The 24,961-nt window shown below is 48.4% G+C and overlaps 1 protein-coding gene across 1 annotated transcript in view; it reads left to right on the forward strand.

Annotated features, from left to right (window-relative positions):
- LOC119979502 (multiple epidermal growth factor-like domains protein 6) overlaps positions 1-24,961 on the forward strand; it is a 451,484-nt gene that overhangs the window by 55,469 nt on the left and 371,054 nt on the right. Inside the window, exon 4 of the mRNA XM_038821813.1 lies at positions 7,833-7,937. Coding sequence (XP_038677741.1) covers positions 7,833-7,937 — 105 coding nt within the window. The remainder of the gene's footprint in view (positions 1-7,832; positions 7,938-24,961) is intronic.

Genomic DNA, 24,961 nt, shown 5'->3' on the forward strand with positions numbered 1-24,961 from the left:
TTACTGTGTCCCTTTGTTGTTGAAGTTTTTAGTTATTATCCTTAAGGACTTCAACAGTGAATGTACGCACAGACCTCGGATGTTAAATCTGTTGTTTTCTAAGCCACGTTGCAGTGACTTTTAACCCACAGCCAGTGTTTGATACAGACAATAGTTGGCTCCAGAGTTGTGGACGCCGAATGGATATTTGTTTGTTGCGTGATTGATGAGAGTTCTCCTGTTTGCGGAATGTCAGATCAGCAAATACCAGAAAGAGGACGTTGAGATTTGTACATTAAATAAGGTTTCATTCTTTCACGTTTGGTGCATGAAGTGTTTCTGTTTGGATTTTACTGACATGTCTTTCATTTTCATTAGCTGGGTGGGAGCAGGTCCTCTGTGGCAGGGGTAGGGCAGGGAAAGGGGCAGGCAGGGCTAAGGATAGCAGACGAAAGTTTCCACCATGATTCTATATATCCGGATATAGCACAAGAGACGTGTTCAGTTGTTTATAGCAGATACTGATCTGCAAGCTTTCTATTCTAAATTACAGTTGTGTCGAGTAGTACAAGCAGTAACATTGGGTTTGAACAGCTGTATGGGTAGCAGATCCCTGCTGGTGCTGTCAGATGTTTTGAAGAGCTTTGGATGAAGCGCTAACTTGTCTGTTTTCTCCATATAAACTATCTGACCAGTTGAGCATTTTCTGGGTTTTGTTTCAGGTTTCTGGCAGCTGCAGTGTTTTGCTTCTTGAAGAGCAGGGATGAGGAATATTAACCCATGTCAAAATATATTTGGTGAGACACATTCCTTCCCCTGTGCTTGTGCCTATGATGAAGCCCAGTTTAATTTTCCAATATGTTTTAATCAAGTGGCCCAGTCAGCTTGAGCTCTGCTGGGGCCCTCTTATGCAAGGGGCCCTCTGGGACTGTGGGATTCACAGCTACAATAAGCATAGCGAGATTAGTAACTGGAGGAGCCTATTCAGCCTCTCAAGCCTGGACCACCATTCAGGGAAATTGTGGAGTTTGTTCTGCCCCACAACTCCATTTACACTTTTATTTCCTCCGAATCCCTGGATGCGTCAGCCAATAAAATCTTATCCCAGTCTTGATAACATCAATTTTCCCAAATCCATAATAATAATCTTTATTATTGTCACAAGTAGGCTAACATCAACAATGCAATGAAGTTACTGTGAAAAACCCCTTGTTGCCACATTCCGGCGCCTGCTCGGGTACACGGAGGGAGAATTCAGAATGCCCAATTTACCTAACATCACGTCTTTCGGCACTTGTGGGAGGAAACCTGAGCACCCAGAGGAAACTCACGCAGATACGGGGAGAACGTGCAGACTCTGCACAGACAGTGACCCAAGTGGGAATCGAACCTAGTGTCGCCCACACCCTTTTAGCTGCCCTTTGTGTGAACAAAGTGCTTCCTGATTTTGTTCCTGAATGGCATAGCTCTGATTTTAAGATTACATTCCCTATATCTTGAATCTTTTCTGAAAATAAATAGTTTTCCCTACTTCCCCAATGGAATTCTTATGACATTTTACACCTTTCTACCTTCTATACTCAAAAGAATACATGTCAAACCTATGCAATTTACTTTTAAATTTAAAACGGTTTAAGCATTGTTAGGCTGTGCTCTTTTGTCTACGTGTGTACATGTCTGAGCAGGACTATGGCTGGGATTTAGCCCCCCCTCCCCATGGCGGATTATCTGGCGGTGGAGGTAGCCCACCATTGGCATGGCTGGCGAGTCACTGAAAATACTATTGCCTTGTCTTGTTGCTAGCCAATGATGGGCCACCTCCACCACTGGAAAACCGGGGGGGGAGTCCGGTAAATCTTGGCCTAAATTTGTGCTTGTGTGCACGTGCGCATGCATACGCATTTGTGTGTGTGTTTGCATGTCTATTTATGTGTGTGCTTATATCCCACCATTGTACAAGGCATATGGTGAGCCTATGCAATATACCTGTCCAGTTGAAATATGTAGGGCAAATGAGCGACCTTAATGCGCGGTATAAAAATTGATTTATTTCTACTTGGAGGCTTGGTTGCCACATGAAGATGGCAACTGACTGATTACCATCTGCTTCAGATAACAGCATGACTGCCATCTCATTCAGGAATGTGTCTTGTACATTGACATGCCTTTGAAATTTGGGCCAATTCTTTACAGCCGGACAATGATTGATAATGAGCTGCATGCTACCTGTCTTGATGAGAAAATTGAGCAGCCTCCTAGTTATGCCATCATTGGAACACGATTTGGGAGAACTTTCCGACTCTATGCTGCCAGAAGGGGCCTAACCTGCCTGGAGCTCAAGGTTATAAAATTATCCCTTGCCTTTATTAGAGAGCAGGCTGAAAATACCAATGAAAATGCAACAGGTTGCTGTGAAGTTTAGAAACCTTATTAATGTAGTAGCAATGCAGATCGAGGAGACCTTGGCTTTGATCCCTGGACTGAGTTGGATGATGTCAGTTCAGGCAGATGTAGGGATATTACCGTTGGAACCAGAATGGGATAATGCAAAGGGAGTTTTACTCTGTATCTGACTCATACTGACTCTACGGGGGCGATTCTCCGAGCCCCGCGTCGGGCCGGAGAATCACCGCGCCACGACTCCCCGACGGCGGCGCGCGATTCTCCGAGGTGCGGAGAATTGTCGCCATTTGCGCTGGTGAGTTTAAAGCGCCGCTGGAATATGTGGGGCCGCCGATTCTCCGGTCCGGATGGGCCGAGTGGCTACGCGGATAGGGAAAAGTCCTGCTGCAGCTGTTCACCCCTGGTTGCTGCCGGCGGGAACTCTGCGTGACTGGTCGGGGGGCGGCCTGTGGGGCGGGGAAAAGCGATCCTTCACCGGGGGGGGGGGGGGGGGGGGGGTGGGGGCCTCTGATGGGGACCACTGATCGGCGGGTGGCCCCCCCCCCCCCCCCCCCCCCCCGGGCCTACTTTCCTGCGCGACCGGCCCCTGAACACCGAAGCCATGTTGAGTCGGGGCCGGCGCGCTGAAGAAGTCCCCTGCGCATGCACAGGTTGGCGCAGTGTGAACCGCTACAGCGCCGTTCTGGCCCCCTGTGGGGGACAGAATCGGTCATCCCCGTGCCCGTTTCGCGCCGTGGTGAAACGCGACGGCGCTCACAACGGCGCAAACACTTCTTCTCCATTTCGGAGAATCGCTCCCCTAACATCAGTCCTGGGAGGATTTCATGGGACAGTGTAGAGGGAGCATCATGCTGTCCAACCCATGCTATATCTCTGCACAAAGTGTTTGATAGAACAATGTAGAGCAAACTTAAGTTTGTATCCAACCTGTGCTGTACTTGCGGCGAGAGAGCTTGATGGTACATTGTGGTTGAAGCATTATCCTGTATCTAACCTGTGCTATAATTGTCCTGGGAGTGATTGATGGGATGATTATACTCCTTTGGCTCAGAGGTGCAGTTATTACCCTCAAGTAACATTCTCCCCGTGTCTGCGTGGGTTTCACCCCCACAACCCAATGATGTACAGGTTAGGTGGATTGTCTACACTAAATTGCCCCTTAATTGGGGAAAAAAATAATTGGCTACTCTAAATTTACAAAAAGAAAGTTATTACCATCAAATTAAAACCAACCGTCGTGTCAAAGTGGAATTCAACTTCTGTTCTCTTTGTAGAAATAATGTCTTGGCCTTAATGTTTTCTAAGCCAGAGGTTTGGAGTAGCCATTGACAGTATATCATTTTACTTTGCCTTACCATGTGCTGCTATTTCAATTGAAATTGTATGTTTTATTGGAAAGTAAGACTAGGCCAGAAACTGTGCCAAACACAGCCAAGTGATTGACATTATAGTATGGAGACAGAGAGGGGCAGCAGCTAAGAACAGCCAAGTGATTGACATTATAGTATGGAGACAGAGAGGGGCAGCAGCTAAGAACAGCCAAGTGATTGACATTATAGTATGGAGACAGAGAGGGGCAGCAGCTAAGAACAGCCAAGTGATTGACATTATAGTATGGAGACAGAGAGGGGCAGCAGCTAAGAACAGCCAAGTGATTGACATTATAGTATGGAGACAGAGAGGGGCAGCAGCTAAGAACAGCCAAGTGATTGACATTATAGTATGGAGACAGAGAGGGGCAGCAGCTAAGAACAGCCAAGTGATTGACATTATAGTATGGAGACAGAGAGAGGGGCAGCAGCTAAGAACAGCCAAGTGATTGACATTATAGTATGGAGACAGAGAGGGGCAGCAGCTAAGAACAGCCAAGTGATTGACATTATAGTATGGAGACAGAGAGGGGCAGCAGCTAAGAACAGCCAAAGTTCCACCAAATGATTTACTGACGGTGATTCAATCAGATGAATGCAGTGAGGGCACAAGAGTTCTGAAGTGAGAAAAATACGAGCAGTCTTTGATATGATTGAAGATGTTTTGGCCAACGCAGATTGGTCTATAATTGGAAACATACTGTTTATATAGACTTTTTTTCCCACTAAAATGGCAGGTAGGAAGGTGCTGACCTTGAGGAAGATTTTCCAAAGTTACTCTTGTACTGGGCAAATGTAAGACTAAGATTATCGTCCAATAGGTGACGCCTCTCTTTCACTTTAAGCCTCCAACACTATGGTAGCCAGCCTGACTAACTTTTCCCTTTGTTCTTTCTAGTTGTACTTCCACGTGTTCTCCACATAGATACATACAGCACAGCGAAGGCTATTTAGCCCATTGTTCCAGTGGCAGCACTTTAAAAGAGCTCTCAAATTAGTCCCATTCCACTGTTCTTGCCTCGTAGCCCAGTGATAATTTTCCTTTTCTAGTTATATCCCAGTTACCATTTGAAAGTTACTAGCCAGTCTCCTTCTACTATTCCTTCAGGCAGTGCATTCCATAGCCTACCAACCGGAGGAAACCCACGCAGACACGGGGAGAACATGCAAACTCCACACAGTCACTCAGGTCCAGAATCAAACCTAGATCCCTGGCACTCTGAAACCATCGTGCCACTGTGCCACCTTGTGTCCTCTGGTTATTGACACTTCCGCCAGTGGAAACTGTTTTTCTTCCTCACTACATTATTGCTGTGTTAAAATCAAGACTCACTCCCACGCAAGTGTATACTTTCCCAGGGTTTCATGATTTTTGAGCTCCTCATCTGTGTCATTCTTCCTTTTAGCATCTACAGTCTGTGAGCTTATGAAAGCCAAGCTTGGTGCAGCCAACTTGTACATGAGAACGGATGTATGGAGGGCATTGCCACCTCCCTCCATGTTTGCACTGTCTCTAAGACTGTTAGAGAATTGATGCTGTTTCTTCAGAACTTACAGCATTTCAAGCTCAATGGGGTCAGCTGGCCCAAGGCTTGTCATATTCTGAAGAACCAATTATAACACAACGCCCGTTCTACCTTTTCTCTCACTCTGGCAATGTAAGAACCCACCATGGGCGGGATTCTCCGACCCCCCCCACCGGGTCGGAGAATCGCCGGGGACCGGCGTCAATCCCGCCCCCACCGTGTCCCGAATTCTCCGCCACCAGAGATTCAGCAGGGGCGGGAATCGCGCTGCACCGGTGGGCGGGCCGCCCCCGGCGATTCTCCGGCCCGCGATGGGCTGAAGTCCCGCCGCTGTCAACCCTCTCCCGCCGGCGTGGAACAAACCACCTACCTTAACAGCGGGAGCAGGCGGTATTACCTCATTCAATTAGCTGGACTTCATTTTTAACAAGAATAACTCCCATAAATTTTGCTTTTTCAAGGCTGAGCCAACACAGACAGTTTGGTGGCCTACAATTATCATATAAAAGACTGCCTGACTGGAATCTCTTTTACTAGCTAAGTTTTGCTAACAGTCTAACGTTTTCTTTATAACACTCCTGTGAAGCACCTTAAGATGTTTTATTATAGTCAAGGTGCTATATGAATATGAGGTGTGTTGTTTTGTAAAACTGAAAGTTAAAAAAAAAATTTAGAGTACCCAATTCATTTTTTCCAATTCAGGGGCAATTTAGCATGGCCATTCCACCTAGCCTGCACAGCTTTGGGTTGTGGGGGCAACACCTGCGCAAACACGGGGAGAATGTGCAAACTCCACACGGACAGTGACCCAGAGCTGGGATTGAACCTGGGACCTCGGCGCAGTGAGGCAGCAATGCTAGCCATTGCGCCACCATGCTGCCCCAAAAATTAAACATTAACCCAGAGATGAACCATTTCCTTACAAGATGTTATGACTGCCTCCTGCACAGCCTTCCCCATCTGCTAGAAATGCAAACTTCTGGGGGTGGAGACATAAAAAAGAGATTGAAGAAAACCATGTGACCAATTTCAGGAAAAACCTGAGGAAATGTTTCCCCAATTCACTAAATCAATTGAGCAGATTCCAAAAGGTACATGGTTAACCTCACTGAATCACTGGGCAAATATAAATAATTGATAAACACTTCTAATTCCTTCTTTCATCAGAAACTTCTCAACGTACCATAAAAACCTGGGGCGGGATTCTCCCCTACCCGGCGTGACGGGGGGTCCCGGCGTAGGGGAGTGGCGCCAACCACTCCGGGGTCGGGCCTACCCAAAGGTGGGGAATTCTCCGCACCTTTGGGGGCTAGCCCTGCGCCGGAGCGGTTGGCACCAGAAGACTGGCGCAAAAAACCGTCGCCAGCGGCCTTTCCGGCCCGCCACCCGGCAGCGGGTCTGGCCGAAAGGCTTTCGCCGGTCGGCGCATGCGCGATGTGGGTTTCTCTTCCGCTTCCGCCATGGCGGAGGCCGTGGCAGCCGCGGAAGAGAAAGAGTGCACCCAGGGCACTGGCCCGGAGTCTGAGCGGGGGGCCCCGATAGCGGGCCTGGCCACCGCGGGGGCACCCCCCGGGGTCCGATCGCCCCGCGCCCCCCCCAGGACCCCGGGGGCCCGGTCGCGGCGCCGATCCTGCCGTCACCAGAGGTGGTTCAAACCTCGGCAGCGGGAGAGGCCTCACAGCGGCAGGACTTCGGCCCATCCGGGCCGGAGAATCGCCGCCGGGGCCTCGCCGATCGGAGTGGCGTGATTCCCGCCCCCACCACTTCCCGGGTGGCGGAGAATCTCTGCCACGGCGGGGGCGGGATTTGCGGCGGCCCCAGGCGATTCTCCGACCCTGCTGGGGGACGGAGAATTTCACCCCTGATATGTCATTTAGTTTATCTTTTCTATTCTTTCCAACCTTGATTATGTCCTGAACAATGGTGTTGGATTATGGGTTTTAGTGATTAGCCCTGGTGGTGCATTGTGGGGCTTGACCACTTGGGTCGCATTGGATTATGGCCCATTACATTTGAGGAATATTGTGCATATTGCTCCTTCGCCCAAGTTACTCAGTGAGTGAAAGTCTGTTGAAAAAAGCTAAAAGCTGCAATTCGTCTGGTGTTGCAGGTACAAGGAGCGATGTGCAGCAATAGATATTTACTGCCAAATGGTGGTTAACTGCATATCTGGTCTAGGGTTGGATGAGGGGGAAACTAGTCTGCATGGTAAATGGAGGGGGACAAGAAAGGAAACTAACAGAAGTCAAGGCTGAGGTGAAGAGGCGATGAGAGAGTTCTGTCAGGTGGGAAGACAGCACGCTCAGACACCAGGGTCAATTAAGAATGCAGCTGGGGAGGGGTTAAAGTGGAGATGAAGCAGAGTGACAACAGAGTGTGATAAAGCATTGCGGAGTGAAACTGATCTTGAATTTGTGACCAAAGTGTGGAAATTGTAACGGAAATGTCCAGGTAATTGACAGAAACCAAGCTGCTTTGGTCAACTCCATGCGAAATGGCTGTTGTTCACATTTGCTGTTTTATGCCTAATTGGAGGTCTCTCTGTGTCTTACAGCTATTTGTAGTTATGGAGTGTGCTTTAATGGTGGCAAGTGCATTGAGGGGACGTCACAGCTGTGTCACTGCCCAGAGGGATTCCAAGGACCTCGTTGTCAGTACGGTGAGTAGCCATTTAACATGCCTGTTCCATTTCACGTGTGGGATTTGTACCTTTGTTGTAACAGTTTTATGTTGCCAAGGCTTAGGGAGTATGGGGAAGAGGGAGGATTTGCTGAACACTGCAACTCAGAATTTTAAACTAAGGTGAAAACTTTGAACCACTCCCCATCCATCGTAAGAGATGGATAGTATTCCATGCAGTTACTTGATTGTTTCAATCAACTCAGTGATCTTCATCCCTGAGCTGTTAGTCATTGGAATATAAAAATAGGAACAGAACTCAGCCATTTAGACCGTCTAGCCTGTTCCATCATTCATTTAGATTGTGGCCGACTTGTGTCTTAACTCCATTTGCCTGCCTTGATTTTCTAACCCTGAGCAAAAATCTTTCAAATTCAGCTACTTTTTGAAAATTTCAGTTGACCCCCCCAGCCTCAACAGTTTGTTCAAGGGGCCATGGGATTGGGACCCAGTGCTGGCAGGAATTGTGGTCCCAGAGGTCATCTTCAGAGCTCAACACCCCTGGGACAGTTCTGAAATTTAAAAAAGCTGGAAGGGGAATGGAACAGGAAACACAGTTGCTGCCGATTAAAGGCCTCTTAAGCTCCTTAAAAGAGCTTGTTAAGGGGTCTAGCCGTTTGACATTGCAACTGGGTTGTGGGGATAGGGTGGGGGTGTGGGCTTGGGTAGGGTGCTCTTTCAAAGAGCCGGTGCAGACTCGATAGACCGAATATAAATTCTGTAAATTCTATGATTCTATCTACAGAAACACAGGAATAACCTGCTGATTCTTTGCCAAAGACATTATAGTCAGAACAACTATCCTATCACCCCTAGTCATTTCAAACAGCCTATATAACTGGCCTATATTCAGTCCCTCCATCTGTTAAAAACTTTACCTGTACCCTTGCCCAGTCCAGTATTATCTGAGCCGGGCGAGTCCAGGCCACGAGAAGGTCTGTTCAGCCTATAGTGAGCCACCCACTGTTGCCATGGCACTGCTTGCCCTGGGAATGAAGTAGCCCCAGTATAACATTAACACCATTGCCCCCTAAGCAGAAACAATTTCCTTTAGTCAGTGAAACAAAAGAGGAGTGATTAACACTACCCCCTCCCCACCCCCCAAGGACTGCAGCCATTTCCTGAGAATTAAACCCCAACCGTGCAGCAGAATTCAAAAAGAACTCAGTAGTGGTCAGCAGAACAGTCTTTCCTGGAGAAGTAACAATAGGATTTGGTGCAACAGTAAAGCTAATGTCAGTACAAGGAACACTAAATCAACCGGTAACGTTAGACGAACTGTAACTAAACTAACATAAGGCAAGATTGGCCACGAACATAAAGTAGGCTATAACTAAACCAATCATTAATGTAGGGCACATTAAATCTTACATATTTGGAGTGTGCTGTCAGTGACCCACTTGACACCACATCCAACCTGCCACCGTGACTGACCCACTATCAAATCAATAGCATTATCTCCCTTTCCCTAAAAGATCTTTTTCCTTGTGACTTATTCTGCAATTTGCAGCCTGGTAACCTGATTGAAATCCGTTATTTGTTGTAAGCTGTCAACTGGCATTGAGCAGTATCTCCTTGACTAATTCTGTAATGGTTTAGCGTGCTGACTGCTGCTTGTGGAGCCTTTGTCAAGGTTATTGCATTAACAGTCAATGTAAGTCCCCCATAGGGGGCTGGATTCTCCAAAAATGGGGCTATGTCCCCACGCCAGTGTAAAAATGCTGGGGTTTTACTCTGGAGATTCCTTAAAAATATTAGCAGCTATTCTCCTACCCTGAAGGGGCTGGAAAGGTCCCGGAGTGCTTCTCGCAGCTTCAACTGCAGATACGGGCCCTCCGTACGTCCGGTTTCGAATCCGTACATATGCACGGTGGCGGCCTCAAGTGGCTGCGGCGAACGTGATGGCGGACTCAGCCGGCGGACCTGGATGAGGAAAGAAGGTCCCAATGATCGGACCCGTGCTGTTCCATGTTACCCGCCCAATCGCTGGCCTGGCCGCCCATAAGGCCCCCCCCCCCCCCCCCCCCCCCCCGGTACTTGATCCCCCCCGCTCTTCACCAGGGCGGTCACGGACTGAGTCCGCAGCCGCCACCCGAGGTTCCCGACGGCCAATACGTGGTTAGAACGCGATATCGGCGCTGGGCTGCGGAAAATCCATCAGCTAAATATGAGCAGCATGAGGGATGTGATTGTCCCCATTTCTATGAAAATGAGAGGTTTTATTGTTTTTTATTCCTTTTGGAATGTGACCATTGCTGGAAGGCTGGCACTTATTGCCCATCTCTCATTGCCCAGATGAAGTGGTGAAACCAATTACAACTGAGTGGCTTGCATGGCCACTAGTTTTTCATTCATTTAAGGGATGTGGGCGTCACTGGAGAGACCAGTATTTGTTGCCCATCCTAGTTGCCCTTGAGAAGGTGGTGGTGAACTGTCTTCTTGAACCGCTGCAGTCCCTGAGGTGTCTGTTAGGGAGGGAGTTCCAGGATTTTGACCCAGCGACAGTGAAGAAATGGTGATGTATTTCCAAGTCAGGATGGTGAATGATTTGGAGGGGAACCTCCTGATGGTGGTGTACCCAGGTATCTGCTGCTCTTGCCCTTCTAGATGGTAGTGGTCATGGATTTGGAAGATGCTGCCGAAGGAACCTTGGTGAGTTCTTGCAGTGCATTTTGTAGATGGTACACGCGGCTGCCACTGTTCATTGGTCGTGGAGGGCTTGAATGTTTGTGGAAGGAGTGTTAATCAAGTGGGCTGCTTTGTCCTGGATGGTGCCAAACTTCCTGAATGTTGTCAAAGCAGCACTCATCCAGGCAAGTGGAGATTATTCCATTACACTCCTGACTTGTGCCTTGTAGATCGTGGATAGGTTTTGGGGAATCAGCAGGTGAGTTACTTGCTGCAGGATTCCTAGCCTTTAACCTGTTCTGGTAGTCACAGTATTTGTATAGTAGTCCAATTCAGTTTCTGGCCAGTTTCAGTTAATAGTAGGGGAGTCAGCAATGGTAATGCCATTGAATTTCAAGGGGTGATGGTTAGATCCTTTCTTGTTGAAGATCGTCATTGCCTGGCACTTGTGTGGTGTGAATGTTACTTGCCACATGTTTGCCCAAGCCTGGATATTGTCTAGCCTTTGCTGCATTTGGACATGGACTGATTCAGTGTCCGGGTGTCACAAATGATATCTTATAAGGTGCATATGGAGAGGGAGGTAAGGGTGGAACGGCAGAGTTTGGTGGATGATACCTTGGAGGTAGACTGCAGGTACTCGTGTGACGCAACCCGGAGATTCTGGCATCAGGAAGACGCTGCAGGCACAGTTTGATCAGTTGTCTATAGGAAAGGCAGTGAGACAGTTGGGGTGTTTGAGGTGGGGGGGGGGGGGGGGCATCTCTTAACTCATCAGCTGAGGCAGCAGGCATCCTCACAGGGGATTTTTCAGGGTAGGGACGCGAGTGGTAGCTTGGTTTCCACCCCAGATAAAGTTAACGCTGTATTTGAGGCTTTGTATAATAATCGTTTTAGGTCAGGACCCTTAGTGGGGGGGGAGTTGGACATGTCAACATTTCTGGCGTTTCTGGTGCTGGGGGATGAGAAACAGGAAAAGTTGGAGGCTCCTTTAAGCCCTGAAGGGTTTTTATCTGATAGCTTCATGGTCACTCATGGTCTTTTTTATTGATTTTTATTTCCAGATTTTTTTGCAAACTTATATAGAATGAAAATATACAGCAAAGTAACAGGGTATATACCACCCAACCAGTCCATGTTGATGTTTATGCTCTATTCAAGTTTCCTCTCTCTATTCCCTTCTCCCTTAAATGCTTGTCTAGCCTTAGTTTAAACGTATATTGAATGGCGGAGTGGACTCGATGGGCCGAATGGCCTTACTTCCACTCCTATGTCTTATGGTCTTATGGTCTTATGGTATATCCACTATTTGTCTCAACCACACCCTGTGGTAGCCAGTTCCCCATTCTCACCACCGTGAAGAAGTTTATTTTGCTTTCCGTTTGATTTCTGGGTGACTGTCATGATATTAAGGTGATTGTGGTAGTGGACTCCAGTATTACATATATTATGGTACATGCTGGACTTCATGATATCACCTGACCTGGGGGTCGCAGGTCAGATGGCACATGTAAATGTATATTGTAATAAGGCTACAGAGGGCTTGTAATTGTGTGTTCATGTTCTGTTCTTAATAAAGCTAGTTTTAATAATGATATTGGACAGTGGCTATTTTATATTGCTGTTGTCTCAACTGCTTGCCCCACAGTGCAAAAAAAATGTTCTTGTGTGTACATTATTAAAAGCTTTCAGAATTTTAAAGAACTTAATTCGGCCACTCTTCTGTCTTCTCTTTTCTCTTTTCATCCTCTCCTGATAGATACTACCTCACAATCCTGGGATTGTCATGTAAATCTTTCTTGCCCTTCCTCTCCAGTACTTCCGTATTCTTTTGAGAATATGGCAGCCAGAATTGTACACAGCCATTCCCAAGTGTGGCCGACCTGAGATTTGATGCAAGTTTAATATAACTTCTCTACTGTATTGAACTGAATTCAAATTCTCAAACTACCCTGGTGAGTTTTTAACTCTGCTGCCTTGATTATTATTTTCATTAACATGACCCCCACACTGCTGTATGAGTACCCCAGCAAATTTGTGAACCTGAAATTCATACTCAGGGTATGCCATATCTTTATTTCCAATACATAGTGAATGTAGCCCTAAATATCAAGATTATAGACCCATCTGAAAATACCACAGTCCTCCTCTTTGAACTTGTTGCCATTTGCTTCAAGCAGTTGTGCATGGTAAAGCACACGTTTGGGTGGGTGGGGGTAATCATGCTGCAAATTAACAGGTTAGTGCTCAAGGGGCTAAGTAAAAATTTGCTTCAATAGTTCCAAATGAAAGGGCTTGACTATGGACTTGTAAGCCTTGACACTATGTCCTTCATAAGAGGAATTCCCCACAGCCCAGTGTGATGTGATTAAACCACTTTGATTTCTCCAGTGTAAATGCTCCCAAGTTCAAAGGCTAATTTGTATGTTTAGGAGAAGGAAGTCTCACTCCTTATTTTCTTGTGAGATGCCTCTGACTGGAGTAAATGCTTGACCACTCAGCTGGGGAATGATGTCTGAATTAGAAATAAAGAAATGGCGTATCCTGGGCCTGAAGTTCAATTTTGCCGGAGTACCCTACAGCAGTGTAGGGGTCATGTTAATGGAAATAATAATCAAAACAGCGGAGATCAAATCTCACCAGGGTAGTTTGAGAATTTGAATTCAGTTCAACACAGTAGAGAAGTTTATTCTTAGTTCCCTTCTTCCTTCCTCTATTGCTCACGTTTCTCAGATTGGAGAGCTGATGATCTATGCCTGCTACCCAGGCCTTCTAAACAAGCACTTTTCCACCGTTAGTCTAACTGGCTTCCACCTTCCACCCTGTGTAACCATGACTCATCCAAAACTCTCATCCTATGATTCTATGATTGTGTTCAAAACCTCAGGGGGTGGGAGTTGGGGGGGGGGGGGGGGGGGGGGGGGGGGGGGGGGGATTATTATATCTTTCTGTGATGGGCAATCTGAGTGGTGTGCAAACCAACAATAACCAATTCACACTATATTTATGGAACCTTTAGTTAGCCTCAAACCATGATCTCAGTCACGTGCGCTCACGTGCACGGATTAGTGAGACTGCAGCATTGACCTCTGTGCAGTGACATCATTGCAGCCCGTCAACAAGTAAACAGAAGGGGAACAAAAATCTGAATTGAGTTCTCAGAATTCAGGAACACCAAGCGTTTGTGCACATCCAGTTCACTGTCTCCAGCCATGGTTTTTTGTATCTTCACCTACATCTGGAATGTGTGAGAAATTTGAACCGCTCTGTTTTCTTATTGCCGATGTGACCCGGGCATTATATCAAGAAAGCTCAGACTCGTGCTTTGGAGTCCCCTTTCTTACAGCTCTGCTTGAAGCCCCCTGCTCCCTGTGGCTATATAATTAACTTACAGGCAGGCCTCAACAGCTATGTCCTGAACTCTGGTATATCCAGCTGTCTTTCATTATCTCCACCGAACAGACGGCAGAGAGCCCCAGCACCCTCCATTGTGTAGATTCACTGACTCAAACTCAAAGCCAAGGGTTCTGCCATTCCTTAAGGCCATTTCTCATGAGGCATCTGTTCAAGAATGAAGCAGCACAGAAGGCGACCATTCGGCCCTTGTGTCTGTGCCGGTTCTTTGAAAGAGTTTTCCAATTAGTCCTACTCTCCCTCCCCCCCCCTTTCCTCCAAACCCCTGCAATTCTTTCCTTTTCAAGTATACACTCAATACCCTTTTGAAAGCCATTATTTAATCTGCTTCCATTACCCTTTCAGTGAGCGCAATCCCGATCCTACCAACTCGCTGTGTAAAAACAAAAAACCTCCTCACCTCTTCCAGGTTCTTTTGTCAAATATCTTAAATCTCCTCCTGTTGCCAGCCCTCTGGCCGGCGCAGGGTTAAAATCAAGTCTCCCCCACTCCGACATGTTCTTTTCTGAAGACTCAAAGCTTTGGAGCTCTTCACTTTGTGTCATTCTTCCTTTTTGCTTCTACACCCTACTGGTTTTAGAAAGGCAAGATTGATGCTGCCAACTGATACATGAGAGAGAACACATGAGGGCACACTGCCTGCACCCATCATATTTGTACTAGCTCTGAACTGTTGCTATCTCCTGCATTACCTTCAACAGTAACAACAACTTGCATTTATATAGGACTGTTGGCGGGACCTTCTGGTCCCACCAATGTCTATGGCGTTCTGTGTGGCTTGCCCATCCTGCCGCAGGGGCCTGCCTTTGCCTGGACCAAAAGATCCCATCGGCGGACAGGGTTGTAAAACCCCATCAATAGTGCCTTTAAAGGGGGACTTCCGGCGACGGCGGGCGGGAGGCAGAAGCACATTGGAGGGCTCCCGTTCGGGAACGGCATTTTCGGGATTTAACGCCCGGTCCTAGGGGCAACAAAGGCGGCAAAAGCAGGGAGAAGGCACAGTGAAGGGAAATGTCATAAATAAGTAAAAAAATAGCCGTGAATAAAGCAGCTGAAAGTCCGTCGGGGAGTGGAAAGGTCACCGCACGGACGGCAAGAAAAGTGTAGGCTGGTGCACCAGGGGAGGCCGCATTACCCACGGCTGAAGAAATGACTAAGGTGATGGCCGTGGAACTCGAAAGGCAGTTTCACAAAACATATGGAGGCGATGAGGAAGGAGATGTGGGCGGTATTGAAAGTGCTGGTGGAGGAGGCATTTGCCCTTGTGAAGGCGGCGGTATTGAGCACAGTGGCGGAGGTGCGGGAGCAAGGTGAGGGGCTGAAGGAAGTGGAAGAGTCATTATCGCAGCACAGGGATCAACTTACCTCAATGGGGAAGGAGATGCGGAAGGTGATAGAGATCAACAAGGGTCTGTGAGCCAAAATGGACGACTTGTAAAACAGATCCAGGTGAGAGAATCTGAGGATTGTGGGTCTACCCGAAGGAGTGGAAGAGGGGGGGGGGGGTGGTTTACAGTTCATGGGTGTCATTTACGGTACTTCTTTCGGGGATTGGATGGAATTGAATGTTGGGGGGGGGGTCTATAGGCCACTGGTGACCATAGGCGATTCCTGATTCCTTTTTCTTTTTTTTTCCTTTGCTTTTCCCACCGTGGGAGGGTTTGTTTTATTTGATGCAGATATTGTCAGGTGGGCCGTTGTTTGGGGGTGGTGGGTGGATGGGATCGTTGTTGTTGATAAGGAGATTGACTTTGTATTTGTTACCGTTTACTGCTTGTAGGTGGGGTGTAAATTCTGAAGGAAATGTGAAAATGGAGAATAAAAATATTTTTTTAAAAAGCGTCTTTAAAGTAGAAACCTTCCAAAGCAGTTCACTGTATCATTATCAAATAGAATTTGACATGGAGCATAATATGAAGACATTAGAGCAGATAAACTAAAGCTTAGTCAAAGAGATAGGTTTTAAGAAACATCTGAAAGGAAGAAAAAGCCATAAAGAGGCAAAGAGGTTGAATTCCAGAACTTAGATACTGCTGCCATTGGTGGGCATTGAAAATCGGGGATGTGCTAAAGGACAGAATTGGAGGAGTGCAGATGGTTGTGGGCCTGGAGGAGGTTACAGAATTAGCAAGACCATTGAGAGATTTTAAAACAATTTTAAAATCTGGCCATTGGTTAATCGGGAGCCAAGGTAGGTCAGCAAGTGTGACCAGTGAACAGTGTTTCGAGTTAGGATTCTATGACCGTCTAATTTATGGGCAAGAACGTGCACGAGCCATATCTCAGTCAGGCTGACCCACGTCACGTGTGTTCTTGTCATGTTAAACACTTGCCAAAAGCAGCCCCGTATAAATTTAGTTCCTAGTTTAACATATCTGTTATCTAGTATTCTGGGACTATCAGGAATTCCTGCAGAATAATCAGGAGTTGGGTATCTGGCTGATTTTACCACCTTCTGAGCTCAGTGGTGCTGAGGTTGCTACAAGAGAAGGTACAAGACAGCTAATCCCTATTCCATTGTAACTTCCTGATGTCATTTACATGAACGAACTAGCCCTTATTGAATAACTGAACATCCTGTGTAACTTTATCATTATACTCTGAAGTATAATTTCCCACAAGTCACATTTCCCAGTTAAAACAAATATATATTTTCGGAAATATTTTGTTTTATTTCCTGTGGTTTAGTTAATTGTACAGCACTCTTTCACTTATCACAAGAAATAGAACAGACTTGGCATACTGGTTAGACACCGAATATTGTACAGACATGTAGACACAGACATACATACAAACACAGACCGACATCAATACAGCCACATACAGATAGACACAGGCACCAGTACACACACACACACACCTGTGCCAACCTCTCCAGAATTCTATGTTTAGATGGGCAAGGCTTATTCTAGACCTCCCACTCTTGCCTCAATTGAGGCTCTCAAGTGGCTAATTATTGACCACTCAAGGGCTGTTTTCTACCTTCAAGATAAAGTCAAGGGTGTGCAAGTTCACAGTTCACAGTTTGTTTAAAGGTTGGTATGCACCATTCCGCTTTGTGCAGTTGTGCGTAAGGTCAGCAGTTTTCTTTGATTAACTCTGTGGCACAAGGAAGGGAAACAGGAGAATGGCAGATTGCAGAGAGGCTCAGGATCGGCAAGAGTGAATCAGTGGTGAGGGTCATCTGGAGTGGGGTCGGGGACATGGAACAGTGGAAGAGGGGTCCAGGGGAGCACAGGGGACGGGGTCAGAGATATGGAGGAGTGAAGTGGGAATAGCCTGATGATCTGGGTGTGGTGGTGAGTGGGTGGGGGGTGGATGAGGTGGGGTCAAAATTGTGGCGCTAACAATTGCACACAAAAGACTCGATAAGGTACAAGAGAGGCTTTATTACAGTGAGATGCTATTCCTCTGGCTGCAGCTGTAGAATGGCATCTCAGGAAAACTTATGAATATTCATACAGCTCCCTGAGGGCGGAGCTAGCCGACAGGGGCTTACTAGCAAACCTGTAATACAGGTACTGTCATACATCCCCTAATGCAAGCACACACATATATACAGTGGTAGAGATCACCACATTTACCCCCTGTAAAAAATGAGTCCGGCGGGGGTGACGTGAAACTATAATACATTGAAGTGATATCATTACAGGGGGGGGGGGGAAAGGAACCAAGAGTCCATCTGGCAACCCTGTGCCCGTCACAGGTTGAGTCGGACCGTTGCGGTCGGTGGAGGGGAGGGGCCCTTTGAAATCCACGCTGAGGCGTTCAAAGGGGTGGGGCACTTTCACCAGGCGGCTTGCACTCCGCACAGACCTGGCAGTCTCTGGTGACTGTCCGTACTTCCTCGACGGAGTAGGGCAGATTGTGGGCTTTGACCAGATGGTACAACCGAGTGACCCCCGGATGGCAAAGGCTCTCGTGCAAGGCACGGAGCTGGTTCACGTGTGCGCTGGCACATGTACCTCGGGATAGGGCGTCTGGGGGCTCGTTGAGCTTGCCGGGGTGATACAAGATCTCGTAATTATAGGTGGAGAACTCGATTCTCCACCGCAAGATTTTGTCGTTTTTGATCTTGCCCCGCAGCGTGTTGTTAAAAATGAAGGCTACCGACCGTTGGTCAGTGAGGAGAGTGAATCTCCTGCCGGCCAGGTAATGCCTCCAGTGCCGCATCGCTTCAACGATTGCCTGGGCCTCCTTTTCAACAGAGGAGTGTCGGATTTCGGAGGCATGGAGGGTGCGGGAAAAGAATGCCACGGGTCTGCCTGCCTGGTTTAGAGGGGCGGCAAGGGCGACATCTGAAGCGTCGCTCTCTACTTGGAAGGGCAGTGTCTCGTCTACTGCGTGCATCCCGGCCGTGGCTATGTCCGAGCGAATACGAGCGAAGGCCTGTTGTGCCTCGGCCGTGAGGGGAAATTCTGTGGACTGGATCAGTGGGCGGGCCTTGTCTGCGTATTGTGGGACCCACTGGGCGTAGTAAGAAAAGAACCCCAGGCAGCGTTTGAGAGCCTTGGGACAGTGGGGGAGGGGAAGCTCCATGAGGGGGCGCATGCGGTCAGGATCGGGCCCCAGGAGTCCGTTTTGGACTACGTAGCCGAAGATGGCTAAGCGGTCTGTGCGGAACACGCACTTCCCCTTGTTATAAGTGAGGTTGAGGAGAGATGCGGTGTGGAGAAATTTAGCAAGGTTGGCGTTGTGGTCCTGCTGGTCATGGCCGCAGATGGTGACATTGTCTAAGTACGGAAACGTGGCCCGCAGTCCGTACCGGTCAACCATTCGGTCCATTTCTCGCTGAAATACCGAGACCCCGTTAGTGACGCTGAAGGGAACCCTAAGAAATTGATACTGTCGACCGTCCGCCTCGAAGGCAGTGTAGGGACGGTCCGATTTATGGATGGGGAGCTGGTGGTAGGCGGACTTCAGGTCAATTGTCGAGAAGACCCGGTACTGTGCAATCTGATTGACCATGTCAGATATGCGAGGGAGGGGGTACCCGTCGAGCTGCGTGTACTGATTGATGGTCTGCCTGTAGTCCATGACCATCCTGTGTTTCTCCCCAGTTTTAACCACCACCACTTGGGCTCTCCAGGGACTGTTGCTGGCCTCGATAATACCCTCCCAAAGCAGCTGCTGGACCTCGGACCTGATGAAGGTCTTGTCCTGGGTGCTGTACCGTCTGCTCCTGGTGACGACGGGCTTGCAATCTGCAGTCAGATTGGCAAAGAGGGAGGGAGGGTCAACCTTGAGGGTCGTGAGGCCGCAAACGGTGAGGGGAGGTAGGGGTCTGCCGAATTTGAGGGTGAGGCTCTGGAGGTTATATTGGAAGTCTAGGCCCAGTAAAAGTGTCGCACAGCGGTTGGGGAGAACGTACAGGCGGAAACGGTTGAATTCAACGCCCTGTACGGTGAGTTTAACCAGACAGAAGCCCCGGATCGGGACAGAGTGGGATCCGGAGGCCAGGGAGATCCGCTGGTTGGTGGGATGGACCGCGAGGGAGCAGCGCCTTACCGTGTCCGGATGGATGAAGCTGTCCGTGCTCCTGGAGTCGATGAGGCAGGAGGTCGCATGGCCGTTGACAAGCACCGTCGTAGAAGCGGTGGCCAGGTTGCAAGGATGGGATTGGTCGAGCGTCATGGAGGCGTGTAGCGGGCGATCGACCGAAGAGTCCGACGAGTCCAATGAGTAGCGGCAGTTCCGAGGGGAGGACAAAATGGCGGCGTCTGGAGTACCTGCGGGGAAGAAGATGGCGGCGCCCATGCAGCGCACGTTGTGGGAGCGGGGCAAGATGGCAGCGACCATGGAGCGCACGATTCCCGGGCAGGGCAACATGGCGGCGACCATGGAATGCACATGGAGTCGGAGGATGAAGATGGCGGCGCCCATGGTGCGCACATGGCGGGGGCGGCGTAAGATGGCGGCACCCACTGATCGCACGTGGAGTCGGGGAAGGAAGATGGCGGTGCCCACTGATCGCACGTGGCCCCAGGGTCGGCGGACGGCAGGGCCTACTGCATGATCGGCTGCGGCGAGGAGGGGAGTTCGGGCACGATAGCGGCAACTGCGCGGGACTGACACGCCGCTGCATAGTGGCCTTTCTTGCCACAAGACTTGCAGGTCGCGGTGTGGGCCGGGCAGCGCTGGCGGGGGTGCTTCTGCTGACTGCAGAAGTAGCAGCGGGGACCCCCAGGGTGCGTGGTGCGGCGAGCAGCGCAGGCATATTGCGCGGGAACGGCCCCAGTCCGGGGGGTCGGTTGAGGGGTCCACGAGGGGTAGGATGGGTGGGCCGCGTGGCTGGCGGGGTAGGATTGCACATTACGGGAAGCGGCCGTCATTGAGAGCGCTAAGGTCTTTGTTGCCGCATGATCGAGAGCGGGCCCTTCCAGCAGTCGTTGCCGGATGGGGCCCAATGCAATACCCGTCACAAATGCATCCCACGTGAGTAGATTCGAATGTTCCGCGGCCGTGACGGCCTGGCAGTCGCAGTCCTGTACTAGAGGGATAAGGGCCCGCCAGAAGTCCTCAATCGACTCACCCGGTTGTTGAACGCGAGTGGAGAGTACATGTCTCGCAAACAGAGTGTTCGTCAATTGAGCGTAATTCTCTTTGAGCAGTTCCATGGCCCGGGCGTAAGTAGGTGCATCCTGAATCAGCGGGAACACGCTGGAGCTCAGCCTTGAGTAAAGGAGTTGTACCTTCTGAGCCTCCGACGGTGCAGGGTCCGCTGAGGTGATGTAGGCCTCGAAAACAGCCAGCCAGTGGTTAAAGTCTTTCCTGGCGTGTGGCGACTGCGGATCCAGCTGCAGGCGATCAGACTTGATTCTGATGTCCATGGTGTTGGAAAATCTCACTGTAATAAATTGTGGCGCTAACAATTGCACACAAAAGACTCGATAAGGTACAAGAGAGGCTTTATTACAGTGAGATGCTATTCCTCTGGCTGCAGCTGTAGAATGGCATCTCAGGAAAACTTATGAATATTCATACAGCTCCCTGAGGGCGGAGCTAGCCGACAGGGGCTTACTAGCAAACCTGTAATACAGGTACTGTCATACATCCCCTAATGCAAGCACACACATGTATACAGTGGTAGAGATCACCACAAAAATGGTCAGAGAAGGTAAGGAAATGAGGAGCCTAAACTACTGTCCAAATGTGTGTCAATCTCAGGGTGTTGGCTGGCAGAGTCCTTACAAGGTTTTGATTTCACCTACAACATTTTAATTATCCCTGCTGAGAGTGATTTGGACAATGTCCGTTACAATGCATAGAAGAGAGGGCTAGCTGAGTCTGGAAATGTAGCCATGCCCCACACAGATTGGCGAGTAGAAGACCAGACACTAACCTGACAAAATAACTCTTGTGAACTCTTATTAAAGTTTGCTTGTTCAATGATTATGTTTTTTAAAAACTGAAGTATACATTAAATTCCTGGAGGACTCCATCGTACAAGCTTGAAGCCCCATTGGCTCTCTGTCTCGCTACAGTATTATGTTGTCTGCAATAGCCCCTACTGCAAAGAGTAAAGTGCTGACATGACCCTTTTGTTCCTTCACATGCACACCTGAAGTTGTTCTGCATCTGGAAAATCTCTTCCTCCGAAGGTCCAAGTATTGGGTCTGTTCCAAGCCTTCAGCACTTTTGAAATGTTCAGGGGGTGGCAATGTAGATTCTATGCTGATGCTAAAGCTGGACCTGTTGCTGCTTCAGTAGGTGGGCTTACAGGTTGTGATCTGTACTCTCTGCTGTCTGGACTTTGGGACTGTGTCAGCTTACGGCTGCTGCACCCATGATGTTCCGTTCTCAGGTGAGTCTTTCCAAAGATTTGTAGGTGCTTCAAGTCTGCCGTTTTTGCTTGGAGTCTTTCTGGGTCTTTGTGCCCTGCCCACTGCCACTGTGTTCCATATTGAATTTGGGGTGTAGATGGGGTTCCTTTAGAGTTTGCCTGTTACCCTAAGGATGCTACTGGAAATTGTTACTTATAAAAAAACATTCTTATTTATTTACAGACCTATGTACATCTCAGTAACGCTACATCTGCTTTCCTCCAGATTTCAGTTACTTAATCATATAACATTGTATCATAGTTACATTAGTAATTACACCAGTATCAAGTGCTCCTGATGTTAACCCTTTACACAATGCCACCTCTGTGCTCTCATGTCTTATATTAAAAGCAATGGAATTAGGCAGTAATGTTTCGGCTGTGATGGAGAGCCTCCCTATTTGACCAGGAGGCTCCTTTATAGCCCACTCATAGCTGCAGCATTGTCAGCCGATGATGGATTTTGTCACCGAAAATCTTTGCCTGCCACAGAATTGCATGCGTGTCCTGTGCACGCCACCTGCACTTTCGATTATCCGCGTAGTCGCGTGGGAAGTGGGGAGAAACAAGAGAGCAGAGGTGGCGCACACTTCCAGTTATGCCATTGGGAATGACACGCTGTTGACACAACCCCCCCCCCCCCCCCCCCCCCCCCCCCCCCAAATACATACAAATGCCAATACACACGTAAACTGATACCAATACACACACCGGAACACTTAGAGACATAGACAGAGCCCAATATGCACTAACACACATAGAAAGACTAGCTGACAAACGTACAGATAGACACAAATAAATACTCACATGTTTAGACATAAAGACAATGGCAGAGTCCAAAACGCACACATACATTTTTCTTCTTCTGTTATCTCGACAAAGGCAGGCCTGACCCGCAGCACCAGTATCTCCACCTTGGGAAGGGCAAGGAGGCAGGTCCCAAATCCACCCCAACAGGAACAGGGATCGAACCCTGTGCTGTTGGCACCTATCTGAACCACACTGGCCATCTAGCCAACCGCCGACCACAGGGGTAGTGTGGAGGGTCAGCACCAGGGGCACAGGGGGTACCTCTCAGTGGAATCTCCCCCGCCCCTTTCAGATCCTGGATCCCGCGATGAGGCACTGAATGCCTTTGAATGAGCAACTCCCCCCCCCCCCCCCCCACACACACACACACACACACATAAGGTTGCAAGAAATTTAAAAAATAAATAAATTTAGAGTACCCAATTCATTTTTCCAATTAAGGGGTAATTTAGCGTGGCCAATCCACCTAGCCTGCACATCTTTGGGTTGTGGGGGCGAAACCCACGCAGACACGGGGTGATTGTGCAAACTCCACATGGACAGTGACCCAGAGCCGGGATCGAACCTGGGACCTCGGTGCTGTGAGACAGCAGGGCTAACCCACTGCGCCACCATGCTGCTCAAGGCTGCAAGAAATGCCAAAAGGGGTTGTATTTTTGGATTTATAGATGGCAATCCACCCGCCTGCCATGGATTTGATAATGGTGGTGGGATGAGACCCTTAAATGGACATTAATTTCCCACATAAAGGCCTCAAATAGCAGTGAGGTGGGAAGGCTGCCCATGGGCCTTACCGCCATGGGCTTCATCAGGGCAGAGTCAGGAAGGTGGCAGGGTCCATTCTCTCTTCCCCTGCCATCAAACCTGCCTCAGGGGAGAAAATTAAATTCAGCCCTGCACACTGACGCAAACACCAATATACACAAATACAGGCAGCACAGACACCATAACATATGCAGAAACAAACACCTACACAGGTGGGATAAAAGAAGAAAAGGCTGGAAACACTCATTAGGTGTCAGGCAGCATTTATAGAGAGATAATCAGAGCTGTCGTCTCAGGTGCATGACTTTCCACCAGAATACATACAGATGGATGTTTATACATTTATCCACAAATACAGAATCACGTGGCACAGGAGGAGACCATTTAGCTAGTCATCCCCGTGATGGGTTTTTAAAAGAAATTTACAGACAAGAACTAGCATAGTTGTGTACAGTCAGGCAGGCACCAAAAGCGAGGAGCAGTAATACAAAGACTAACTTAGACATTAACATGCAGACAGTGAGATAGGGACATAGTAATGTGAACAAACAAATGATGATCGTACATACCCTAGACAAACTAACAAGTACTTACTGGCAGATTGACACAGCTGAACAAGTTTATTTTTTTTGTAAATACTGACTGATCCATGCAAGTATGTAATCGCTTACAAACTTGCATGCATTCATGTATATGCATTCCACGCATAGTGGAAGCTTTATCTTTGAAGACGACTTATTTGTTACTTAAGAGCAGTGTTTTTCAAACTTTTTCCCGGGACCTACTTCTGGCAACTGGCTGACCTTTGGGACTTGCACCGGTCGAACTTCACGACCCACATTGGGCGACCTTCGCGACACACGCCATGTTCGCTTACCTTAATGCATAGGAGAGCTTGCTTGGTCCTCATGATTTCACTCCAATCAGGTTCACAGGAGGAGAGCTCAATGCGCATATCCAGTACAGAGTTCAGCCTGTTCCTTTGTGCCGTCTTCATCTTTATGTGACGGAAAATCCAACCTCGCCCATGTGAGTTGTAGTGAAGGGAAATAGCAAATCAATGCTGTTTTATTCAGCACAGGATACACCTGGGAGATGCTACTCCAGAGTGTTGACAGCCTCATGGGCTTTTGGCATGTTTTAACATGCTGTCACAGGCAAGGTACAGCAGCGTAGTCTTTTCTTTCGGAGTCAGCTGTAAGTTAATAACTAACCCTTGAGTCTCAACCTCAAAAGTAATTTTTCACCAATCACGTCCCTTTCAAAATTTGAAACTTCTCCCCTCATTTGCCAGTACATCTGTGCATATAACACATAGACTTTGCATCCTTATTTGCGTTAGCACAATTGACAAATCCATACCCCAAGAAATCAACTTCATGCTGCTTTGTTCCCGAGTTAAGTTTCCTCTTTGTAGGCTGTTAACCAGAGGCCTTAGATCGCTGTACAGTGCTGACACTAGCTCTGATCTGTCCTGCCCTACACTCTTCTGTGCAGCTCTCTCCGGCAGATTCAGTTGTGAGATCCTGCACAGTAGGTGCACTTCCTATTTGTGTCTCTGGCCA

Source organism: Scyliorhinus canicula, chromosome 16, assembly GCF_902713615.1.
Source record: "Scyliorhinus canicula chromosome 16, sScyCan1.1, whole genome shotgun sequence".
In the NCBI taxonomy this organism is placed as follows: domain Eukaryota; kingdom Metazoa; phylum Chordata; class Chondrichthyes; order Carcharhiniformes; family Scyliorhinidae; genus Scyliorhinus; species Scyliorhinus canicula.